This window comes from Lissotriton helveticus, chromosome 10 (assembly GCF_964261635.1).
Source record: "Lissotriton helveticus chromosome 10, aLisHel1.1, whole genome shotgun sequence".
In the NCBI taxonomy this organism is placed as follows: domain Eukaryota; kingdom Metazoa; phylum Chordata; class Amphibia; order Caudata; family Salamandridae; genus Lissotriton; species Lissotriton helveticus.
The window spans coordinates 1102683189-1102703935 of record NC_136071.1 but is presented as its reverse complement, the minus strand read 5'-3'; the positions used below and the strand labels follow the sequence as shown (position 1 = coordinate 1102703935).

Below are 20747 nucleotides of genomic sequence, written 5' to 3'. Positions count from 1 at the left end.
GTAATTTACACCATCTACAAGTAAGCATGCACAAATGCCTTTGTGTGGACAAAATTCACAATTCACAAAGCTTTTCAGAGACTTGAAACCTGTCTAAATCTCAACGCTTTGTTATGCAAGGCCAGGAACCTGCGGGCACTGACTTATAAATTGTTTTGTGTATCGGGGCATTGAAGTCTACATTCAGAGGGATCAGTGCCATATATTTGCACTGTAGTGAGCTCTCACTGATGTGGAAGAACGTTCATGATTGAGTGAGTGTCGTGCACAGTTCTCATGTAAAGATTCAGGCGGAGGCGCTGTCTACTCTGTACTTCTGTTTAGTAAAGGCCTACAGATGGTTCCCGTACTGCACTCTGATGCCAATAAAGGGAACCCAGAATGTTCCCAAATAAGAACTCAGACCACTGGTCCGAATGAGCGTGGGCAGAGCCAATCCAACAACAGCTACAGCGCCAAGGTATGATTCAGTGAGCTACATTGTGTGACATGAATCCTCAGGGATGGTGCGTTCTGTCACTGGATGAACCAGAATCAAACTCTGCCCTTAGTGGGATAGGGGTCCACCACTGCACACTACTCAAACCAGCACCTGCACACACTCCACTGGCTCCCCATAGAAGCTAGAGTCACCTTCAAGATGCTAACCCACGCACACAAGGCCCTCCACGACACCGGACCAGCACACCTGAATAGCCAACTCAAATTCCAAGCACCCCAAAGGACCCTACGATCAGCCAAGCTCTCCTACACCGTGGTCCCGCGCACCAGAAAGACCAGATCGGGAGGCCGCTCCTTCTCCTTCTGCACGGCCAGAGCCTGGAACGACCTTCCACTCCACCTCAGACAGACAACATCGCTCTCCATCTTCGCAAGAAACCTCAAAACCTGGCTCCCTCCTTGATGGACTGGAACCTGCGACCCCCCCCCACCCCACAGAGGCCTGAGACCCTAACGGATGAGTAGTCGCGCTTAACAAACACCTGATTGATTGATTGATTGATTGATTTTGCCTAATTGGTAAAGTGCTATGAAGAGCCGTGGGATTTTTTTGAGGATGTAAAATGGCTTTATTTAGCTTGTGAACTGGATGCAAGATTGAATTGATAAACTGATTTTATAAAAAAGGTAGACAACATAGGTTCAAACTTGAGTTTATTCATATACAAAATACAAAAAATAAATAAATACATTGATAAATACAGATATTTTGAAAACCTTACTAATAGGATGATGTATACATTGAAACAATATCATATTGCGATAAAGAACATATTAAATAAAGAGTTTTAGTACAGGTGTGCAATATCAAACACAAGAGATAGGATGAACCCTCTTGAGCCGAGCGAGGTCTCGGCCATCTATGACTTTGCAGTGATCTATGACTTTGGAATTCTCGCCCAAGATGGTAAAGGTTTGTTGCATTTTTGTTAATGGCACCAGCCTTTTCGGGTTCCACTGCATCCCATGATGACTGTGTTTTACTACCCTATCAAAGGGTAGGGGTTCCTTTCTCCTTGGTTCGACTAGCGTCACTGGCACCCTAGCTGTGCCACTAGGTGGCACTCTACTAACACAAGTCCATCACAACTTCTCATCCTCCATGCTGAATCCTCCATTGGCGTACGACTGCTGGGAAGGGTCCTCAGAGCTAATGGAGAGCGTGTGCTCTGTGATGGAACTGGACAAGTATGGCTGCTCCAAGGGGACCTCAGTGAAGGCACTGGACACATAACCGGAGCTGTGCATCTTCTGGACCTGCTTGAACAGCTGGAGCACCTGCAAAGAGAGACACCGGCTCAGGTTTGTACATATGTTCCTTTACACCTCTGTAACTAGCTGCTCAGGCAGTGTGAGTGTTCCGGGTAGAATGTGAGTGTGATTGACATGGATGGAATGCTTGGCTGCCTGGCGTGAGTGTTGTCAGTTGGGAGATGGGCTGAGCAGCTAGTGGGCTGCTCCTGGTGGGGCTGCTTGTTCCTGACCTCAGCTTCTTGTTATCTTACTTATGGACTTAATAAACTCCTACTTAACTCAGCTACGTCTACCTCAGCTACTTTATTACCTGAACACGTAGACTAGCACACTACACAATGTCATGACTTCTTAGAGGTGAGGGTTTGGACAAAATATGACTGACTGTAGGCCTCCCCATCAGAGAGAGCTAGAATGGAATCTTCCACTCTCCCAAAACTGCATTCAGACTGTAGTCAGAGCTGTGACTGAACGTGAGGGCTGCAGTAATTCAATGTCTGTTCTTCTAAGCTATCTAATGCATATCTGCCAAGGTTTCAGATTGCTATGTGTGACATTTTCCTAATTTTAGAGTAATTATGAGTGACATTAAAACGACTTTTTAAAGATTATGAGTAACACTTTCTCGTGAGCTCACCTCAGCCATCTACACACTAGTCACCCTCTCTGAATTTACTACCTTCTTGGATATGCTCAACTAGACCCTACTTCAAACACCTACTCTTGGCATCATAGGCACATAAGGGATGCGCTCCTGCTGACATGTTTATGCCCCACAATTTCTTCTCTGGGGCTTCCACATTTTACTTTATCAGCAGCATTGTGTGTGGCATCAAACCGAAGTGAGAAATGCCCTTGAATTTGGCCCCTTAGAACTCCAATCTTCAGGTTTGCTTCCTACCTGGATATTCAAAGCTCCTTCTTGTGATGGCACTCCTGTAACTCCACATGCAACCCTCTGCTCCCAGACATCCAACATCCTACACCCTCTCTCTCTCTCTGTGTATATATATATATATATATATATATCCCTCTCTCTCACTCTCCTTCACACATGTTCAGGTGACACTGAGTGCTCTCCTTTCCACTCTCTTCTCCCAATTTCCAAGAGCAAGTGATCAGTTGTCTTCCTTGTATTTGGCACTGGATGACACCACACACACACATGCACACAAAGGTACAAATAAACACACATCCACAAACAGAGACTCACAGATGCACAGCACACACACACACACACACTCTACTTACGTGGGATTTGGGCACCGTTCCTATCCTGAAGAACCCGAGGGTCCCACTGTCGATCTTGGTGCAGTTGACGATGGTGGAGGCGATGTTCTCTGGAGAAGGCCCATTGCAGAGGACTCCGTCCACCTGAGGAGCAAAGCCACACGTGAGATCACAGACCACAGATTCCCATCGGTATACAACGTTTACAATGCAACTTTTACAACGCACTACCATTACAACGAAACTTTTACAACGCAACAACCATTACAACGCATACATTTACAACGCATGTTTTTACAACGCATATACATTTACAACGCATACCATTACAACGTAAGTATTGGTAAGTATAGGATTGGGGCTAGGTTTGGGTTTTTGGGTAAAGGGGTATTTTTAGGGTTCAGGGCTAGGTTTGGGTTTTTGGGTAAAGGGGTATTTTTAGGGTTCAGGGCTAGGTTTGGGTTTTTGGGTAAAGGGGTATTTTTAGGGTTCAGGGCTAGGTTTGGGTTTTTGGGTAAAGGGGTATTTTTAGGGTTCAGGGCTAGGTTTGGGTTTTTGCGTAAAGGGGTATTTTTAGGGTTCAGGGCTTGGTTTGGGTTTTTGGGTAAAGGGGTATTTTTAGGGTTTAGGGCTAGGTTTGGGTTTTTGGGTAAAGGGGTATTTTTAGGGTTAAGGGCTAGGTTTGGGTTTTTGGGTAAAGGGGTATTTTTAGGGTTTAGGGCTAGGTTTGGGTTTTTGGGTAAAGGGGTATTTTTAGGGTTCAGGGCTAGGTTTGCGTTTTTGGGTAAAGGGGTATTTTTAGGGTTCAGGGCTTGGTATGGGTTTTTGGGTAAAGGGGTATTTTTAGGGTTCAGGGCTAGGTTTGGGTTTTTGGGTAAAGGGGTATTTTTAGGGTTCAGGGCTAGGTTTGCGTTTTTGGGTAAGGGGGTACAGGGTAAAAAAAAGTAAAATTAAATTTAAATTAAAGTAATTAAATTAAATTAAAATAAATTAAATTAAATTAAAATATATTAATTTTAATTAATTTACATTAAAAAAAATATTATATACTTACCAATACTTACGTTGTAATAGTATGCGTTGTAACGGTATATGCGTTGTAAAAACATGCGTTGTAAATGTATGCGTTGTAATGGTTTTTGCGTTGTAAAAGTATTGTTGTAATGGTAGGCGTTGTAAAAGTATGCGTTATAACGTCATACATCCATTCCCATCACACAGGCAGCTGTGAGGCTTCCATGGATACTAAAACCGTGGAATCATTATCTTTATTTCAGGGTCTAGTTGGACTTTCTTCTCACCAAAGACATGGTGGGCACCTCAAGAGGGAGCTCTCTACTCTACTGAATAATTCTGTTGTATTATCATCCAGTCATTACTCTCTGGAATGTTTAAAAATAACATAAACATTATTAAATGTGAGGTTACCATCTTCCCTATCCACCAGGATTCCTCCACTGGAGAGGCTTCACTTTCACTGCAGTATGAGTGACATCACACAACCCCTTCACTTATATCCACCATCTTTACTTCCTACAAATACTGGTCACAACTGCCCGAGGCTTTGCATGGACAACAATCCACTCTGATCCTCTCTGGGTACAGCCTGCATCTTCATCATTCTGCTCCAGGATCAGAACTGATGCTCCAGTACTTTAAATAAGCATTGGCCAATCCCGGCGCCCTCAGGATACAGCATGGTTATTCATTATCCTGTTGTGGATATCACCTACAGGCACAGTACACCCCTTAACCATTCTCTACTAGGGCTCCCTTCCATGCATCCCAGTCATCTTCATCATCCTAATCAGAGGACCAACCTCAGATACTGTGTGCATCCTCCTCACCCTACACTGGGATCCCCCACACATGCACACACCCTCCTCATCCCACTCTGGGATCCCCCACACATGCAGCGCACACCTTCAACATCCCACTCTGGGATCCCCCACACATGCTACGCACACCTTCAACATCCTACTCTGGGATCTTCCCTAGATATAGAAAAGGGACCATCACACCATTTTGAAATGCTTTGCAGTCGGTAAACTAAGTTGTCAATGGTCACCTAGTCCCATTTGGCAATTAATTTTTTTTAAAGCGAATCACATTTGTAAACTTTATCCAAACTTTATCCAGTGTATAATTGACAAAAAAAACTACTAAATATTAGCTACTGAATCAGAACTATCTAGAAAATCCTACGTTCATCAGGATAATTGACAGTGCAAATGGGCTATCTCTGGTAGATGTTGTCGGTTCAATGCAGGCCATGCAGAAAACTCCTTGGTCTATCAGGACTCTAGGTTCTGAACACAGTGTCCTCAGATACACCTCTTGTGTTTGTAATGGTACTTACTTTGTCTCCCATCTTGGCGTACACTTGGTTGTGGTGAGTGGTGTCGGCTTCTCCACTAGGATTGGCTGATGAGACCACAATGGGCCCAACCTGGTGAGAAACAGAGTGGGTGATTTCCTATTTGACAGTCCTTACACACACACATGCCCACAGACAAACACACACATGCACACATATACAAACACGTAACCAATAACTTGCATTTTGTCTGAAATATACTTTATTCAACTAGAAAATATAATTATCTGTTGAGAAATAAAATAATATTTACAACAAGGGGTGGTGAGGGACAGAGTCTCTGAATTAAGCAGAATACTCTCACCCAGTCAAGAGATCTGGGCTAGATCCAACACCGTTTTTTTAGCTCATTGCACCATCCCAGTTTCAGAACCTGGCTGTATGCAAATTAGTCTGTCCCTGGCCCAGTGCATCATGGGAACAGGGCAGACCAGACTACAAAAGCCAATTCTTACACTGGGAAGGAAACAAGCTTCCGGGGACCGGTTTCTGGCATTACAGCCGTCTTCGGCCCGGCTTGCTTGAATCCTGATGGTGCAATGAGCAAGGGACTCATGTCTGAGTATACCCTTCCACGCTTAGGGTGGACAAAAATATTTACAACAAGGGGTGGTGAGGGACAGAGTCTCTGAATTAAGCAGAATACTCTCACCCAGTCAAGAGATCTGGGCTAGATCCAACACCGTTTTTTTAGCTCATTGCACCATCCCAGTTTCAGAACCTGGCTGTATGCAATTAGTCTGTCCCTGGCCCAGTGCATCATGGGAACAGGGCAGACCAGACTACAAAAGCCAATTCTTACACTGGGAAGGAAACAAGCTTCCGGGGACCTGTTCCCATGATGCACTGGGCCAGGGACAGACTAATTTGCATACAGCCAGGTTCTGAAACTGGGATGGTGCAATGAGCTAAAAAACGGTGTTGGATCTAGCCCTGATCTCTTGACTGGGTGAGAGTACTCTGCTTAATTCAGAGACTCTGTCCATCACCACCCCTTGTTGTAAATAATTTTGTCCACCCCAAGCGTGGAAGGGTATACTCAGATGTGAGTCCCTTGCTCATTGCACCATCAGGATTCAAGCAAGCTGGGCCGAAGACGCCTGAAATGGCAGAAACCGGTCCCCGGAAGCTTGTTTCCTTCCCAGTGTAAGAATTGGCTTTTGTAGTCTGGTCTGCCCTGTTCCCATGATGCACTGGGCCAGGGACAGACTAATTTGCATACAGCCAGGTTCTGAAACTGGGATGGTGCAATGAGCTAAAAAACGGTGTTGGATCTAGCCCTGATCTCTTGACTGGGTGAGAGTACTCTGCTTAATTCAGAGACTCTGTCCATCACCACCCCTTGTTGTAAATAATTTTGTCCACCCCAAGCGTGGAAGGGTATACTCAGATGTGAGTCCCTTGCTCATTGCACCATCAGGATTAAAGCAAGCTGGGCCGAAGACGCCTGAAATGGCAGAAACCGGTCCCCGGAAGCTTGTTTCCTTCCCAGTGTAAGAATTGGCTTTTGTAGTCTGGTCTGCCCTGTTCCCATGATGCACTGGGCCAGGGACAGACTAATTTGCATACAGCCAGGTTCTGAAACTGGGATGGTGCAATGAGCTAAAAAACGGTGTTGGATCTAGCCCTGATCTCTTGACTGGGTGAGAGTACTCTGCTTAATTCAGAGACTCTGTCCATCACCACCCCTTGTTGTAAATAATTTTGTCCACCCCAAGCGTGGAAGGGTATACTCAGATGTGAGTCCCTTGCTCATTGCACCATCAGGATTCAAGCAAGCTGGGCCGAAGACGCCTGAAATGGCAGAAACCGGTCCCCGGAAGCTTGTTTCCTTCCCAGTGTAAGAATTGGCTTTTGTAGTCTGGTCTGCCCTGTTCCCATGATGCACTGGGCCAGGGACAGACTAATTTGCATACAGCCAGGTTCTGAAACTGGGATGGTGCAATGAGCTAAAAAACGGTGTTGGATCTAGCCCTGATCTCTTGACTGGGTGAGAGTACTCTGCTTAATTCAGAGACTCTGTCCATCACCACCCCTTGTTGTAAATAATTTTGTCCACCCCAAGCGTGGAAGGGTATACTCAGATGTGAGTCCCTTGCTCATTGCACCATCAGGATTCAAGCAAGCTGGGCCGAAGACGCCTGAAATGGCAGAAACCGGTCCCCGGAAGCTTGTTTCCTTCCCAGTGTAAGAATTGGCTTTTGTAGTCTGGTCTGCCCTGTTCCCATGATGCACTGGGCCAGGGACAGACTAATTTGCATACAGCCAGGTTCTGAAACTGGGATGGTGCAATGAGCTAAAAAACGGTGTTGGATCTAGCCCTGATCTCTTGACTGGGTGAGAGTACTCTGCTTAATTCAGAGACTCTGTCCATCACCACCCCTTGTTGTAAATAATTTTGTCCACCCCAAGCGTGGAAGGGTATACTCAGATGTGAGTCCCTTGCTCATTGCACCATCAGGATTCAAGCAAGCTGGGCCGAAGACGCCTGAAATGGCAGAAACCGGTCCCCGGAAGCTTGTTTCCTTCCCAGTGTAAGAATTGGCTTTTGTAGTCTGGTCTGCCCTGTTCCCATGATGCACTGGGCCAGGGACAGACTAATTTGCATACAGCCAGGTTCTGAAACTGGGATGGTGCAATGAGCTAAAAAACGGTGTTGGATCTAGCCCTGATCTCTTGACTGGGTGAGAGTACTCTGCTTAATTCAGAGACTCTGTCCATCACCACCCCTTGTTGTAAATAATTTTGTCCACCCCAAGCGTGGAAGGGTATACTCAGATGTGAGTCCCTTGCTCATTGCACCATCAGGATTCAAGCAAGCTGGGCCGAAGACGCCTGAAATGGCAGAAACCGGTCCCCGGAAGCTTGTTTCCTTCCCAGTGTAAGAATTGGCTTTTGTAGTCTGGTCTGCCCTGTTCCCATGATGCACTGGGCCAGGGACAGACTAATTTGCATACAGCCAGGTTCTGAAACTGGGATGGTGCAATGAGCTAAAAAACGGTGTTGGATCTAGCCCTGATCTCTTGACTGGATGAGAGTACTCTGCTTAATTCAGAGACTCTGTCCATCACCACCCCTTGTTGTAAATAATTTTGTCCACCCCAAGCGTGGAAGGGTATACTCAGATGTGAGTCCCTTGCTCATTGCACCATCAGGATTCAAGCAAGCTGGGCCGAAGACGCCTGAAATGGCAGAAACCGGTCCCCGGAAGCTTGTTTCCTTCCCAGTGTAAGAATTGGCTTTTGTAGTCTGGTCTGCCCTGTTCCCATGATGCACTGGGCCAGGGACAGACTAATTTGCATACAGCCAGGTTCTGAAACTGGGATGGTGCAATGAGCTAAAAAACGGTGTTGGATCTAGCCCTGATCTCTTGACTGGGTGAGAGTACTCTGCTTAATTCAGAGACTCTGTCCATCACCACCCCTTGTTGTAAATAATTTTGTCCACCCCAAGCGTGGAAGGGTATACTCAGATGTGAGTCCCTTGCTCATTGCACCATCAGGATTCAAGCAAGCTGGGCCGAAGACGCCTGAAATGGCAGAAACCGGTCCCCGGAAGCTTGTTTCCTTCCCAGTGTAAGAATTGGCTTTTGTAGTCTGGTCTGCCCTGTTCCCATGATGCACTGGGCCAGGGACAGACTAATTTGCATACAGCCAGGTTCTGAAACTGGGATGGTGCAATGAGCTAAAAAACGGTGTTGGATCTAGCCCTGATCTCTTGACTGGGTGAGAGTACTCTGCTTAATTCAGAGACTCTGTCCATCACCACCCCTTGTTGTAAATAATTTTGTCCACCCCAAGCGTGGAAGGGTATACTCAGATGTGAGTCCCTTGCTCATTGCACCATCAGGATTCAAGCAAGCTGGGCCGAAGACGCCTGAAATGGCAGAAACCGGTCCCCGGAAGCTTGTTTCCTTCCCAGTGTAAGAATTGGCTTTTGTAGTCTGGTCTGCCCTGTTCCCATGATGCACTGGGCCAGGGACAGACTAATTTGCATACAGCCAGGTTCTGAAACTGGGATGGTGCAATGAGCTAAAAAACGGTGTTGGATCTAGCCCTGATCTCTTGACTGGGTGAGAGTACTCTGCTTAATTCAGAGACTCTGTCCATCACCACCCCTTGTTGTAAATAATTTTGTCCACCCCAAGCGTGGAAGGGTATACTCAGATGTGAGTCCCTTGCTCATTGCACCATCAGGATTCAAGCAAGCTGGGCCGAAGACGCCTGAAATGGCAGAAACCGGTCCCCGGAAGCTTGTTTCCTTCCCAGTGTAAGAATTGGCTTTTGTAGTCTGGTCTGCCCTGTTCCCATGATGCACTGGGCCAGGGACAGACTAATTTGCATACAGCCAGGTTCTGAAACTGGGATGGTGCAATGAGCTAAAAAACGGTGTTGGATCTAGCCCTGATCTCTTGACTGGGTGAGAGTACTCTGCTTAATTCAGAGACTCTGTCCATCACCACCCCTTGTTGTAAATAATTTTGTCCACCCCAAGCGTGGAAGGGTATACTCAGATGTGAGTCCCTTGCTCATTGCACCATCAGGATTCAAGCAAGCTGGGCCGAAGACGCCTGAAATGGCAGAAACCGGTCCCCGGAAGCTTGTTTCCTTCCCAGTGTAAGAATTGGCTTTTGTAGTCTGGTCTGCCCTGTTCCCATGATGCACTGGGCCAGGGACAGACTAATTTGCATACAGCCAGGTTCTGAAACTGGGATGGTGCAATGAGCTAAAAAACGGTGTTGGATCTAGCCCTGATCTCTTGACTGGGTGAGAGTACTCTGCTTAATTCAGAGACTCTGTCCATCACCACCCCTTGTTGTAAATAATTTTGTCCACCCCAAGCGTGGAAGGGTATACTCAGATGTGAGTCCCTTGCTCATTGCACCATCAGGATTCAAGCAAGCTGGGCCGAAGACGCCTGAAATGGCAGAAACCGGTCCCCGGAAGCTTGTTTCCTTCCCAGTGTAAGAATTGGCTTTTGTAGTCTGGTCTGCCCTGTTCCCATGATGCACTGGGCCAGGGACAGACTAATTTGCATACAGCCAGGTTCTGAAACTGGGATGGTGCAATGAGCTAAAAAACGGTGTTGGATCTAGCCCTGATCTCTTGACTGGGTGAGAGTACTCTGCTTAATTCAGAGACTCTGTCCATCACCACCCCTTGTTGTAAATAATTTTGTCCACCCCAAGCGTGGAAGGGTATACTCAGATGTGAGTCCCTTGCTCATTGCACCATCAGGATTCAAGCAAGCTGGGCCGAAGACGCCTGAAATGGCAGAAACCGGTCCCCGGAAGCTTGTTTCCTTCCCAGTGTAAGAATTGGCTTTTGTAGTCTGGTCTGCCCTGTTCCCATGATGCACTGGGCCAGGGACAGACTAATTTGCATACAGCCAGGTTCTGAAACTGGGATGGTGCAATGAGCTAAAAAACGGTGTTGGATCTAGCCCTGATCTCTTGACTGGGTGAGAGTACTCTGCTTAATTCAGAGACTCTGTCCATCACCACCCCTTGTTGTAAATGAGAAATAAAATAAAGCAAAGTATTCCTAATACAGGTGTACAATAGTAAATGTCTATTTTAATGCACATATAACTAACCACCCTCAGCAGTGGAGTCTTGAAGACACGAGTTGCTATGGCACTGAGAGCTCTGTTCAAAGAAAGTGATGGATGGAGTGCTTGAGTTAATGAATTATTGTCAGACACCGGTGATTACTCTAGATCTATATTCCGATAGGATCCTTCAGTTCACAACCACAGCAGATCACTGCACCCAGCTGTTTACTACATGAAACAAACAACTTGGCCCATCGTTAGGGGTGCCACCTTTATCACCAGCCTATACTTAACTGTACATGCCAGGCTGGTAAAGACAGCCAGGTGGCACCAAGGCCAATGTGACTTGAAAGAACTAATGCCTGAAATGTACAGGTTAATGGTACCTCCAGAAGGCTGTTTATCTAATGACCGTCTCATGCCCTCTTTCCTGATGCTTTCAGAAGCCTTGTTGAGAGACAAGGTTCACAACAGTAAAATGATGAAAGACCCTGGATTTATAGAGAAACAACTAGGTGTATAAATGTGTCAACACAGCCACCTTCTTCAGGATAAGGAACATTTCTCTATCCTCCTCGTCTTCATACGCCATGCAGATGTCCCTTATATCCACACCCCCTTGTGGAGATGTACTACACACTCTTGTGTTCTCAAGGGGCTTAAAGCTGAGTTCAGGAGTCTCCAGGCTCCTCTTAGGCACACACTTAATCCTTTTGTACAGATTGGTTTATCCCCTGAATTTCCAATAGGTAGTGGATGTGTCCAAACGTCCACCTTCAGACTAAAATGGCCCTGTGTCTACCCTCCCCACTCATAGAGAGAAGAACAATATTCCTACTTGCCAACTTGCTTGATGGACATGTAGATATCTGTAGCCCTCTCACACACCACCTTTAAAAAAAAACAAAAAAACAGAAGGCCCTATTCACGTGGAGATGTGCCCAAACCCCTAACTGTTCTGAGTCTTCTGCCTGTGTGAGTAGTTCTGCCTTCTCTAAGGCATGGAGAGGTGTCCTCACTCCTACCCCCTTCAAGGCCTGGAGCTGTGACTTCCTTCCCTGTCCTCAGAGTGCATGGGAATATTTCTGGTTTCCAACTCACTTTTATTAGGCACATAGCAGTGTACTCCTCACCCTCTCCAAGACACAGAGGGATGTGTTTACATATCTTAAATGTATGCTGATGTACACCACCCATGCTTGAGCAGGACTGGCAGCTCAGTGCCACTCATGCACCCACATAGGGTGCAGCAGACTGGCAGCCATGCTCATCACTGGTGGCAGGAGAGTGCCAGCCATGCCCGGGCAGTGCTGGCACCCCCCTATCACCAGACAACTCACCAGGTCAATCAGGGATGTGGTCACAGAACAATCCGGGATCCTGATGGCGATGCTCTCTGCGGTGCCAATGTACTTAGCGGAGTCCTCCAGTCCGAAGCACTTCAGCCACTCGCCTGTGGGTACAAGAAGACAGAAAGGTGTGAGCAGGGCTTATTTTGGGCAGGGGTCTGCCATTGAAACTCACCAGCACTCAGTTTTAGGGACCACAGCTTTTTCTATTTCATCATTACACTTGGACCCCAGAGCAAGAGGACAAAGGCAGAGAAGACAGAAATAAGGAAGAAGTGAAGAAAGGAAAACAGCGACAATGAAGGCAAGGAGGAAGAAAGTTTAGGATGAGACAAAGAGACATGAAGTGCAGGGCTGTGGGAGAAAGAGGCGTGAGGTGCAGTGAGGTCAGACAACCTTGGTATTTGCTAAACCACTAGATCTGAGAGTTCTGGATGATGGAGAAATCTACAAAAAAACACTGGTAAAGTGACGGGGTACCCTTGGAAATACCCAATCCCATGCAGTCATTGTGCATGACTGTGCACCAGTCGAACTTGGGCCTTTGCTGAGTTGTCACAAGAGCACCCCTCTCCTCCCAAGCCGCAGGAGGATCCTATGGTGTGCACTAAACTCACAACGTGCCCTTATCCCTGGAAGACAAAATTCAACGCGCCCATGGCTCAGAGCCTCTATATTACCCCCCTTCAAATTACACAGGTGCTCGCACTATAGGTAGGAATGGTCAGGTGATGAACTAACATCTCCTTATAGGCAAAAAGCATGCAAAGGACAATATTCACCCTGTAGACGGGGCTCAGATAATGGAGGGGTTCCCTATCGGGATATGTCAGGCAGTGTAAAGATGTCACCTTATAGGTGTGGATCAGATGATGAAGAGAAACTTTCATATATACAAGATACAGACAGCAAAGTGTGCACATCCCACAGGCGGGGCCTGATGGTGGAAAGGTTCACTCCCTTCAGACACAGATACAGGCCAGTGAGAGGATAGTGTTCATCCTATGGATGGGGACAGATAATAGAGAGGTTCACTCCCTCTAGACAAAGATACAGATCAGTCAGTGGACAGTGCTCATCCTATGGCTGGGGTCAGATAATGGAGAGGCTCAGACCCTGTAGAGAAAGATACAGGTCAGTGAGTGGGCAGTGTTTATCCTATGGGTGGGGCAGATAATGGAGAGGCTCAGACCCTGTAGAGAAGGATACAGGTCAGTGAGTGGGCAGTGTTCTTCCTCTACAGTTATGGACCAGAATATTTACAAGAGCTCACAAGATCCAAATAATCACTAAAGATCCTCCTTAGATTCACAGAGCAGCCAGTATGTAGGCGCTCGTCCGATATGCATGAAGCAGGCAATGTAGGGGCCTCCTCCTTATAGACATGTGAAGGATTAAGCACAGGTGTTGGCAGGATAGGTGACTCTAATGTAACGGGTCAGATCACGCTAGGAATGTGTGGTGAATGTTTGCAACAGGAGCGGTAAAGAAACAGTACATGAGGGAGCAGGGAAACCATCCTACATGGAAGCTGAAGAGCATGTATGATCTATGTGCACATGAAGCATTGAAGCCTGGGGTGGGTGGGACTGGGTCCTAGTCTGCAGTCACAATTAATGTGTGTGGTAGGCTTGTATCCAGATGACGGGTGCTACTTTTCTCATCTTTCCCCCTTGTTTGTGGTCATGAACTGGGATCTGCTGGTCTTCATGTGCTCTCAGATACAGACCCCCCGCTCACCTCTTGGTATGACCAGGCTCATCTGTGAAGGCCAGGCCGCCTGCATGAAGTCCCAGAGCAGAGGGCTGAACAGGTGCCTAGCCGGCTCCAGCTGCTTCAAGGTCGAGATCCAGATGGACATGGGGGCGTCCTTGGGCTTCAGCTTTGTCCTGGAAGGAAACAAGACAGAGGTCAACTGAGTGAAGGGACGAGATCCATCTCACTGGGATTGGAGGATCCAGAGTTGAGATTCTGGCCAATCTCAGACCACCAGCAGGGACATGATGATGGAAAAAGGAACATTTAGGATGAGATCTACTCTCCATCTTAAAACTGAACGATTTATACAGCCATATAGAGCAAGACAAGGGTCATTTTTACTTGTCACAAAATGAACCCTTGTTTTTAGGGGTTTTCACCTGCCCCAAAAGATTCAGAACAAGGGATAGTACTGCTGGTCTGTTCTCAATTTTATAAGGACGTTTGGTTTCTTCTTTACAGGAGTGTCTAAGGTTACTTGTTTTTTGTTGCTTCATTTCCAGGGGTTCTCTGCTCTAGGTATATTGTTGTTTCTTTTTCGGGTTTCCTCAGTGTAATTGGTGTTGGGTCATTTCATTTCCGTGGTTCTCATTGTTATATGAAGTCATCAATATAAAATATTCACTATTTATTGAAAAGAAGGGCTGTGATGATAACACTCACCTGTACACCTTCTCCACGGCCGCAGGCCGGTTACAGGCTCCCACCACCGCATATACCGTGTCTGTGGGGACACCACAGATTCCTCCATCCTTCATGATTTCTGCAACAGAAGAGCAAGAACCCATGATTATAGGTAAACAGAGCCATCGTGCTGAGCTCACTAAAGAAAGTTCAGCCCCGATATTAGTGAATGTTGTCTGATTTACTTGGAGATTTCGTAAATCGCTTCTACCCTCCCTATGGAACTCCCCAACTCCGCTCAGGCCTGGCTGTAGAGCTGCGAGAGGACTCCATGTCATGAGGATCACCCTCATCCAAGTCTAGCTTTTTAGCCAACAGCACAAGGCATCCTGGGGCAGCAGGAATCAGGAATAGGAGGAACTATGAGTCCCAGAATGCAAAGTACTGTTGGTTAAACGTCAGGAGTGGGGGACACTGGGCCTCATGACATGGGGCAGGTGACATTGGTGTCCAAGTCAAAACTGTAGAGATGGATATGAGACAGAGAGTAACATATTCCCATCACCCAGGAGTCACGGTGGGATCCTATTTCAGGACCACCCCAATGCACGCTGGGCACTGTAGTCCTCTCAACTTACACGGCTGTAAGAGCAGCATACATTACAGTGGTAAACAGACAGCAAGCAGGTCAGAAATGTGTGATCTGGGGTTGGATTGGGAACAGCTTGAATATGCAAGCACTGCCCTCTCCCCTGGAGCCAAGCTCACCCCGGGGGTGCAAGCAGCAAACAATACAAAGCGTGAGCTGAACCTGAGTTTTCAGGGCCACACAGGTCCTTGCTGTTGACGGCGAGCACCATTAATAAGTCTTTCGTTCGGAAAGTTTCAGAGTTTTCAAATTCTATCATAATTTATCCATTCAAGATTTCATCTAATTTAGACAGAATTCTTATTAGTGAAATACCTGAATATGATATGAAGATCATCTCATATTTTTATAAAAGGGTTGTAATCATTAAATAAATAGTTCTACAAGGTATTCTGAGGTAAAAAGTACGCACTATAATATGACTAATGATATTTAGGATTCAATATGTGACTTGGAGGTCAAATAGAAGTCTTATTGTTACCGAGGAGAAATTATTCTGCTGGTAAAATCATGTTTTCACTAAGACTATCCGGGACAAAGTTTAGCAGTAAACAATATACAACTTTGTTAAACTAAGAATGGAAACATTTGAAAATTGCAGACAAAACTGTCATCAAATTAGTAGAGTTTTACATTTCCCAACATTGAAAGGAAAAAGGATTCCCCCCAGAATCCCCTTACCTGCGATCTGCTTGACGGATGTGGCCCTCCTGGCAGGAAGGTGGGGGCACTTGGAGGCTCCGCCCCCATACCCCTGGAGCTGCAGAAGTGGGCGGCCCATGGGTAGCTGGGGCTCTTCAAAGGTGTCACTGACCAGCCCAGCCAGGAAGCAGTAGAAGCTGACCAGGCCAAAGATGATGGTGACAGCAATGTCATACCCAACTGGGAGGGCTGCGACGGCGTCCAATAGAAAACTGATGAGGATGAGTTCAAAGGTGAGGCAATACAGGAACCAGGCTTTGCTTAGGAACAGCGTGCAGAAAATAATAAACCCATTCAAGAGCATGAAGCAGATGATGCCCACAGCCACGTGGAAGCCCCTCGTGGGGCCATAGAGGCCACCGTACCTGGTGAGACCCCAGATGATCCACATGATTCCATAAAGAATAAAGGTGCTGCTCTCAAGGGTCTTACCACGCGAGAAGGCCACAGAGCCACAGACACATTTCAGAAGTCCTCCAGCTACCACCACCCACGGTAGGACGACAGTGGCACGTGTGTCTGTTGGGTCCACAGACATAGTGATTGCAAAGGCGGCCAAAATGCTGCCTGCGTGGCCAAGCACCTCTCCATCCGCATACTTAGAATAGCCGAGGTAAGGAACATGCAGGTCTTTTTCTTGACGTAACTTGAAAATGCTAATAGGTGTGAACAGGCTCTTAACAATCCCCTCCCCTGTTGGTATCTTGGTGGCCGCTTTCATGTTGTAAAGTTTAATGAGTGTCATAAGTGCTGAAGCCACGTAAATAGCCACATTCACTCCTTGTGATCCACCATGAAAGAAACCAGTGGGACGTGAAGCCAAAGCGATGCAGTAGGTCACATAAAACAACAGATACAGCCCATCCACCAGGCTCCTACCAGCCATGAATACAGCCAAGACCATGAATAGGAGCAGAAAGACCACCAGTAATGGGACAGGGAAAATGGGTTCAGTTGCCTGCCAGAACTGGTAGAGCAAGGAATATCCTTCAGCGAACCGTAGGATGGAGGTGAAGCCAAAGAAGGTGGCCGCCAGGGTATCCAAGGATCGATACGACAGGATGCAGACCCCAATCTGGAAGACCCCCGCCATCCAGAGCCAAGGCACCTGCCCCACAAAGAGACTGGTGGTCACTCCCAGGACCCTGCACCCAAAGACGCTGGCGGACACCATATTCAAGATCAGCCCAATGATGACCAGGTCGTTGCTGCTGGAGGTCATTGGTGAGCCCTGGGGGGTGGCTTTAGCCGTAGCCAGATCTGTGCCAGGGAGGGTGACCAACTTCCCAGTAAGTATATGAAGGAGCCTCCCTCCACCAAAGTACGCCCCAACGAGACAGACGATGAGGTGGTTAGAAGCCACAGCAGAGGCACCAAAGCTACTGTCATAGTATGTGGCGGTTTCATGGGCAGCGGAGAGCGAGATGGCCAACGCCATCATGGCGAGGGCAGCCTCCTTCTGAAGGATGCCCACCAGACTGATGATGAGCAGTCCCAGGGTGAAGGCTGCAAGACCCGGGACCATGGCATTACGAAGATCAAGGGACCCGCTGAGGACCCCCTGCCCGTCCATGATATGGATCACTCCCTTAGAGCACCATAGCGCAGAGACCGTCAGGCAGAGGGACACAAACAAGGGGACAGGACCACGGCTCCTGCGGACTCCTGCGGGAGAGAAGAAGGGAGAAGTAAATATAGGAAGAAATCAAATTAGAGACACAAGTAGATGACAAGGTAGAGATTGGAAAGGGTGTGGAGGATGTGGAAGGAAGAAGTTAGTATAGGAAAGATGGATTTAAAGAGAAAGAAAGCTTAAAGGAGGGAAAATTAGAGGAATGAAAGGGATTGGGTGAGAACAGACAGAAAGAGAGATGAGAGACATAAATTTAAGTGAAAATGGAACTAGACAGTGAAACAAGAGACAACGTGCAAATAAGAGGATTGAGAGAGGAAAATAAGAAAGAGGAGGTGGGAAAAGAGAGAGGTAAATATAGGAGAAAGAAAATTAGACAAATAAAAGGGAGAGGATGGAAAAGGAGAAAGGAGGAGTGAGGAAGAGAAAGAGGAGGAACAAAGAGAGGAAAGAAAGATGGAGAGAAGGGAAAGTATATAAAAAATAAAGAAAACTACACAATGAAAAGTGTGGCAAAGGAATAAAAAGAGGGATGTCAGAAAGGAGAGAGAGAATGACACGCAGAGACACTGAGTAAATAAAAAAAAATTAAGGAAACGGGTAGTGCGAGGAATGAGCTAAAGAAAATAGACAGGAAGAGGAAGAGAGAGAGAAGGGATAAGTGACTAAAGAGGGAAAAGAAAATCATTGAAAGAAAGGAATGATAAAAGTATTGGAAGTGAGAAAAAAGAAAGAGTAAAATGATGATTCGAGGGAGAAAGAAGAGGTGGAAACAAGATCGAGAAATGGAAAAAGAAAGGTTCAGATCAGCATCAATTTAACTTCCGGTCTTCCCTGGCCGATAGTTTTTACCAATTCTTCAATATCTCAGCCAGAGCCGGGGTCAGCGTTTATTGATTCCTGGACTGCACTTTATTTATCCATCATTACCCACAGAACAGGCACCAGGCTTTTCGACAGGTTTACTTTCCTATCATTATCCGAAAGAAGGGGTCTCTTCTCACTCATAACCCCGAGGCCCTCCCACAGGGTGGGGAGGGAAGACTCCCTCTCTAGTCATCTCCACCTAGCATTAGTTATAAGCACTACATTCCCATATTGAGATGTCATAAGCGCATTGAAGCAATCATTATATATTTAGGCACTGTGTCGCACAGTCTCAGCCGTGTGCCTCCCTCCCTACTACCCCTGAACCCCACGCATGTGATCTCACCTGTATATCCCAGCAGAGCTGCCAATATGACCAGCAGGACCCCCAGGGGTGTGCTGGGGATGAGGGGCGTGGCTCTGGAGGAGCTGTATGACGTCACTGCCAGCAGGAGGGAGCCTGGAGGAACAGGAAAGACAGCCATAATGCAAAGATAAATAAAACACACGCCTGCCAGGGTCCCCCTTTAGGAGGGAATCTGGAAACACAACAGAGACAGACAGACATGAAATGATAACTTACACTCATAGCAGCCTCTCTCCCATCTTGGGAGGAGCCCGGATACACACCAAAGACATCCGTGACACAAACACACACCTGTTCCTTTCAGATCTCCGCAGCACGCGCGTTAACCCAGGAAACACCTGTTCACTTTATTATTCCAATATTCGATAATGATTGGTCACAGGTGAGGAACTGGGAGAAAGCGCCTACATGGCTGTATTCAGACATGAGCTGAGCTATAGGGGACCCAAGACTTCCTGAGAGGCTTCTGCTCCGAAGTCCGGTGGAGCCGAAACAGTCAGTCGCACTGAGTTATGAAGATAGCATGTCACTGACTCTCGCCAGCTCTACCGGCTCCTGGCCCTAACCCATCCTAAACCATTCTCTTAGGCCTCAGAAAACAACTCAACACTAATATGATTCCCCAACACCTCATCTAAACAGAGCCCAGGACTCTCCATTCACAAAGCGCGTGCCTGCCTCAATCGGATCTTAGCGCTATATAAAGGCATCAAACATGACGAAAGTGGCAGTATGGGTCCTACCTGCAGAGATGGACAGGATCCCGATGGAATAGTGAAGGGGCTCTGGGGCCTTCCCTGGCTCCGGCATCCTGCGGCTGGAGTCAATCTGGATTGAGTTTGGGCAGAACCCGCAGTGAGTCTGAAGTGTGGGCTGAATCCGAAGTGAGTCTGGAGTTTGGGCTGAATCCGAAGTGAGTCTGTGTTGAATCCGCAGTGAGTCTGTGTTGAATCCGAAGCGAGTCTGGGCTGAATCCGCAGTGAGTCTGGGCTGATGAGTCTGGAGTGTGGGCCGATCCCGGAGTAAGTCCGTAGTATGGGCTGAATCCGGAGTGAGTCCGGAGTGTGGGTGAATCTGGAGCCCGTCAGGCTGGGGTAGCTGGAGTGCGCCCGGGTCAGTCACCGCTGGTGTCTCACTCCACACCCGGCCCCAGCAGCTCTTTATGTACAGTGTCCCCGAGGGGGCGTGTCTAGTCACTGTCACTCAAGGGCCAGTGGGATTTTCCCAAAGGGCAGCGCCTTGTTTCCTGCCCCTCCCTGTTGGGTGGGACACTATGGGAGGGGGGAGGGCGGGGGGGGGGGGGGTTCACACCTGGGAGCTGCTTCTACGGGCACCCTTAGCAGCAGGGGTCACACCTCACATACAGGACAGTGTCCAGGACAGGCAGGAACAACTTTCCAGAGGGCAGAGATGGGGCAGGGGGGGGGGGGGGGGGGTGAAGATACTCGCGATTTCCACAGAAAATACATCGGTTTAAAGGGGAATGAAATGCATCTCTCCCCAGAGAATATAAAATAAAACGTATTTAATTTCTGTGTTTATTCATTGAAATATAGTCCCAAATAGGCCCTCGAGGCACCTTAGCGCTTGCACCGTGGAACTGTGAATAGACTACCCACAAAGCGTGTACAATTAGAAACATATAAAGATTAGATTAACAGAGAAAACGTAAATAATGTAATAATTACACAACAGGGAGGTACTGTGAGTGGCCGATATAAGAAAGAGAGAGAGGACTTACCTGCACAGAGCCTTCTGTGTATGGGATTCTGGAGTGTCCGATTTGAGGGTCTCTTTACTTCTGCTTGAAAAAAGAGAGACACCCCTCAAAACAAGGGACAGTGTTTAAGCAACCAATCAATCCAAAGGATTCCCCTTGCTAA

At 47.2% G+C, this 20747-nt stretch overlaps 1 protein-coding gene across 1 annotated transcript; it reads right to left on the bottom strand.

Moving 5' to 3' along the window:
• Positions 1–1584: 1584 nt before the first annotated feature.
• On the bottom strand, positions 1585–19674 carry LOC144785625 (uncharacterized). The gene is made up of 9 exons (XM_078664433.1): positions 19608–19674; positions 18844–18957; positions 15977–17662; positions 14686–14785; positions 14005–14153; positions 12256–12368; positions 5345–5434; positions 3007–3129; positions 1585–1779 (listed from the first exon to the last, which is right to left on the bottom strand). The coding sequence occupies exons 1-9, from the start codon at positions 19672–19674 to the stop codon at positions 1585–1587; spliced, it is 2637 nt and encodes an 878-aa protein (XP_078520559.1).
• Between the last annotated feature and the right edge of the window lie 1073 nt (positions 19675–20747).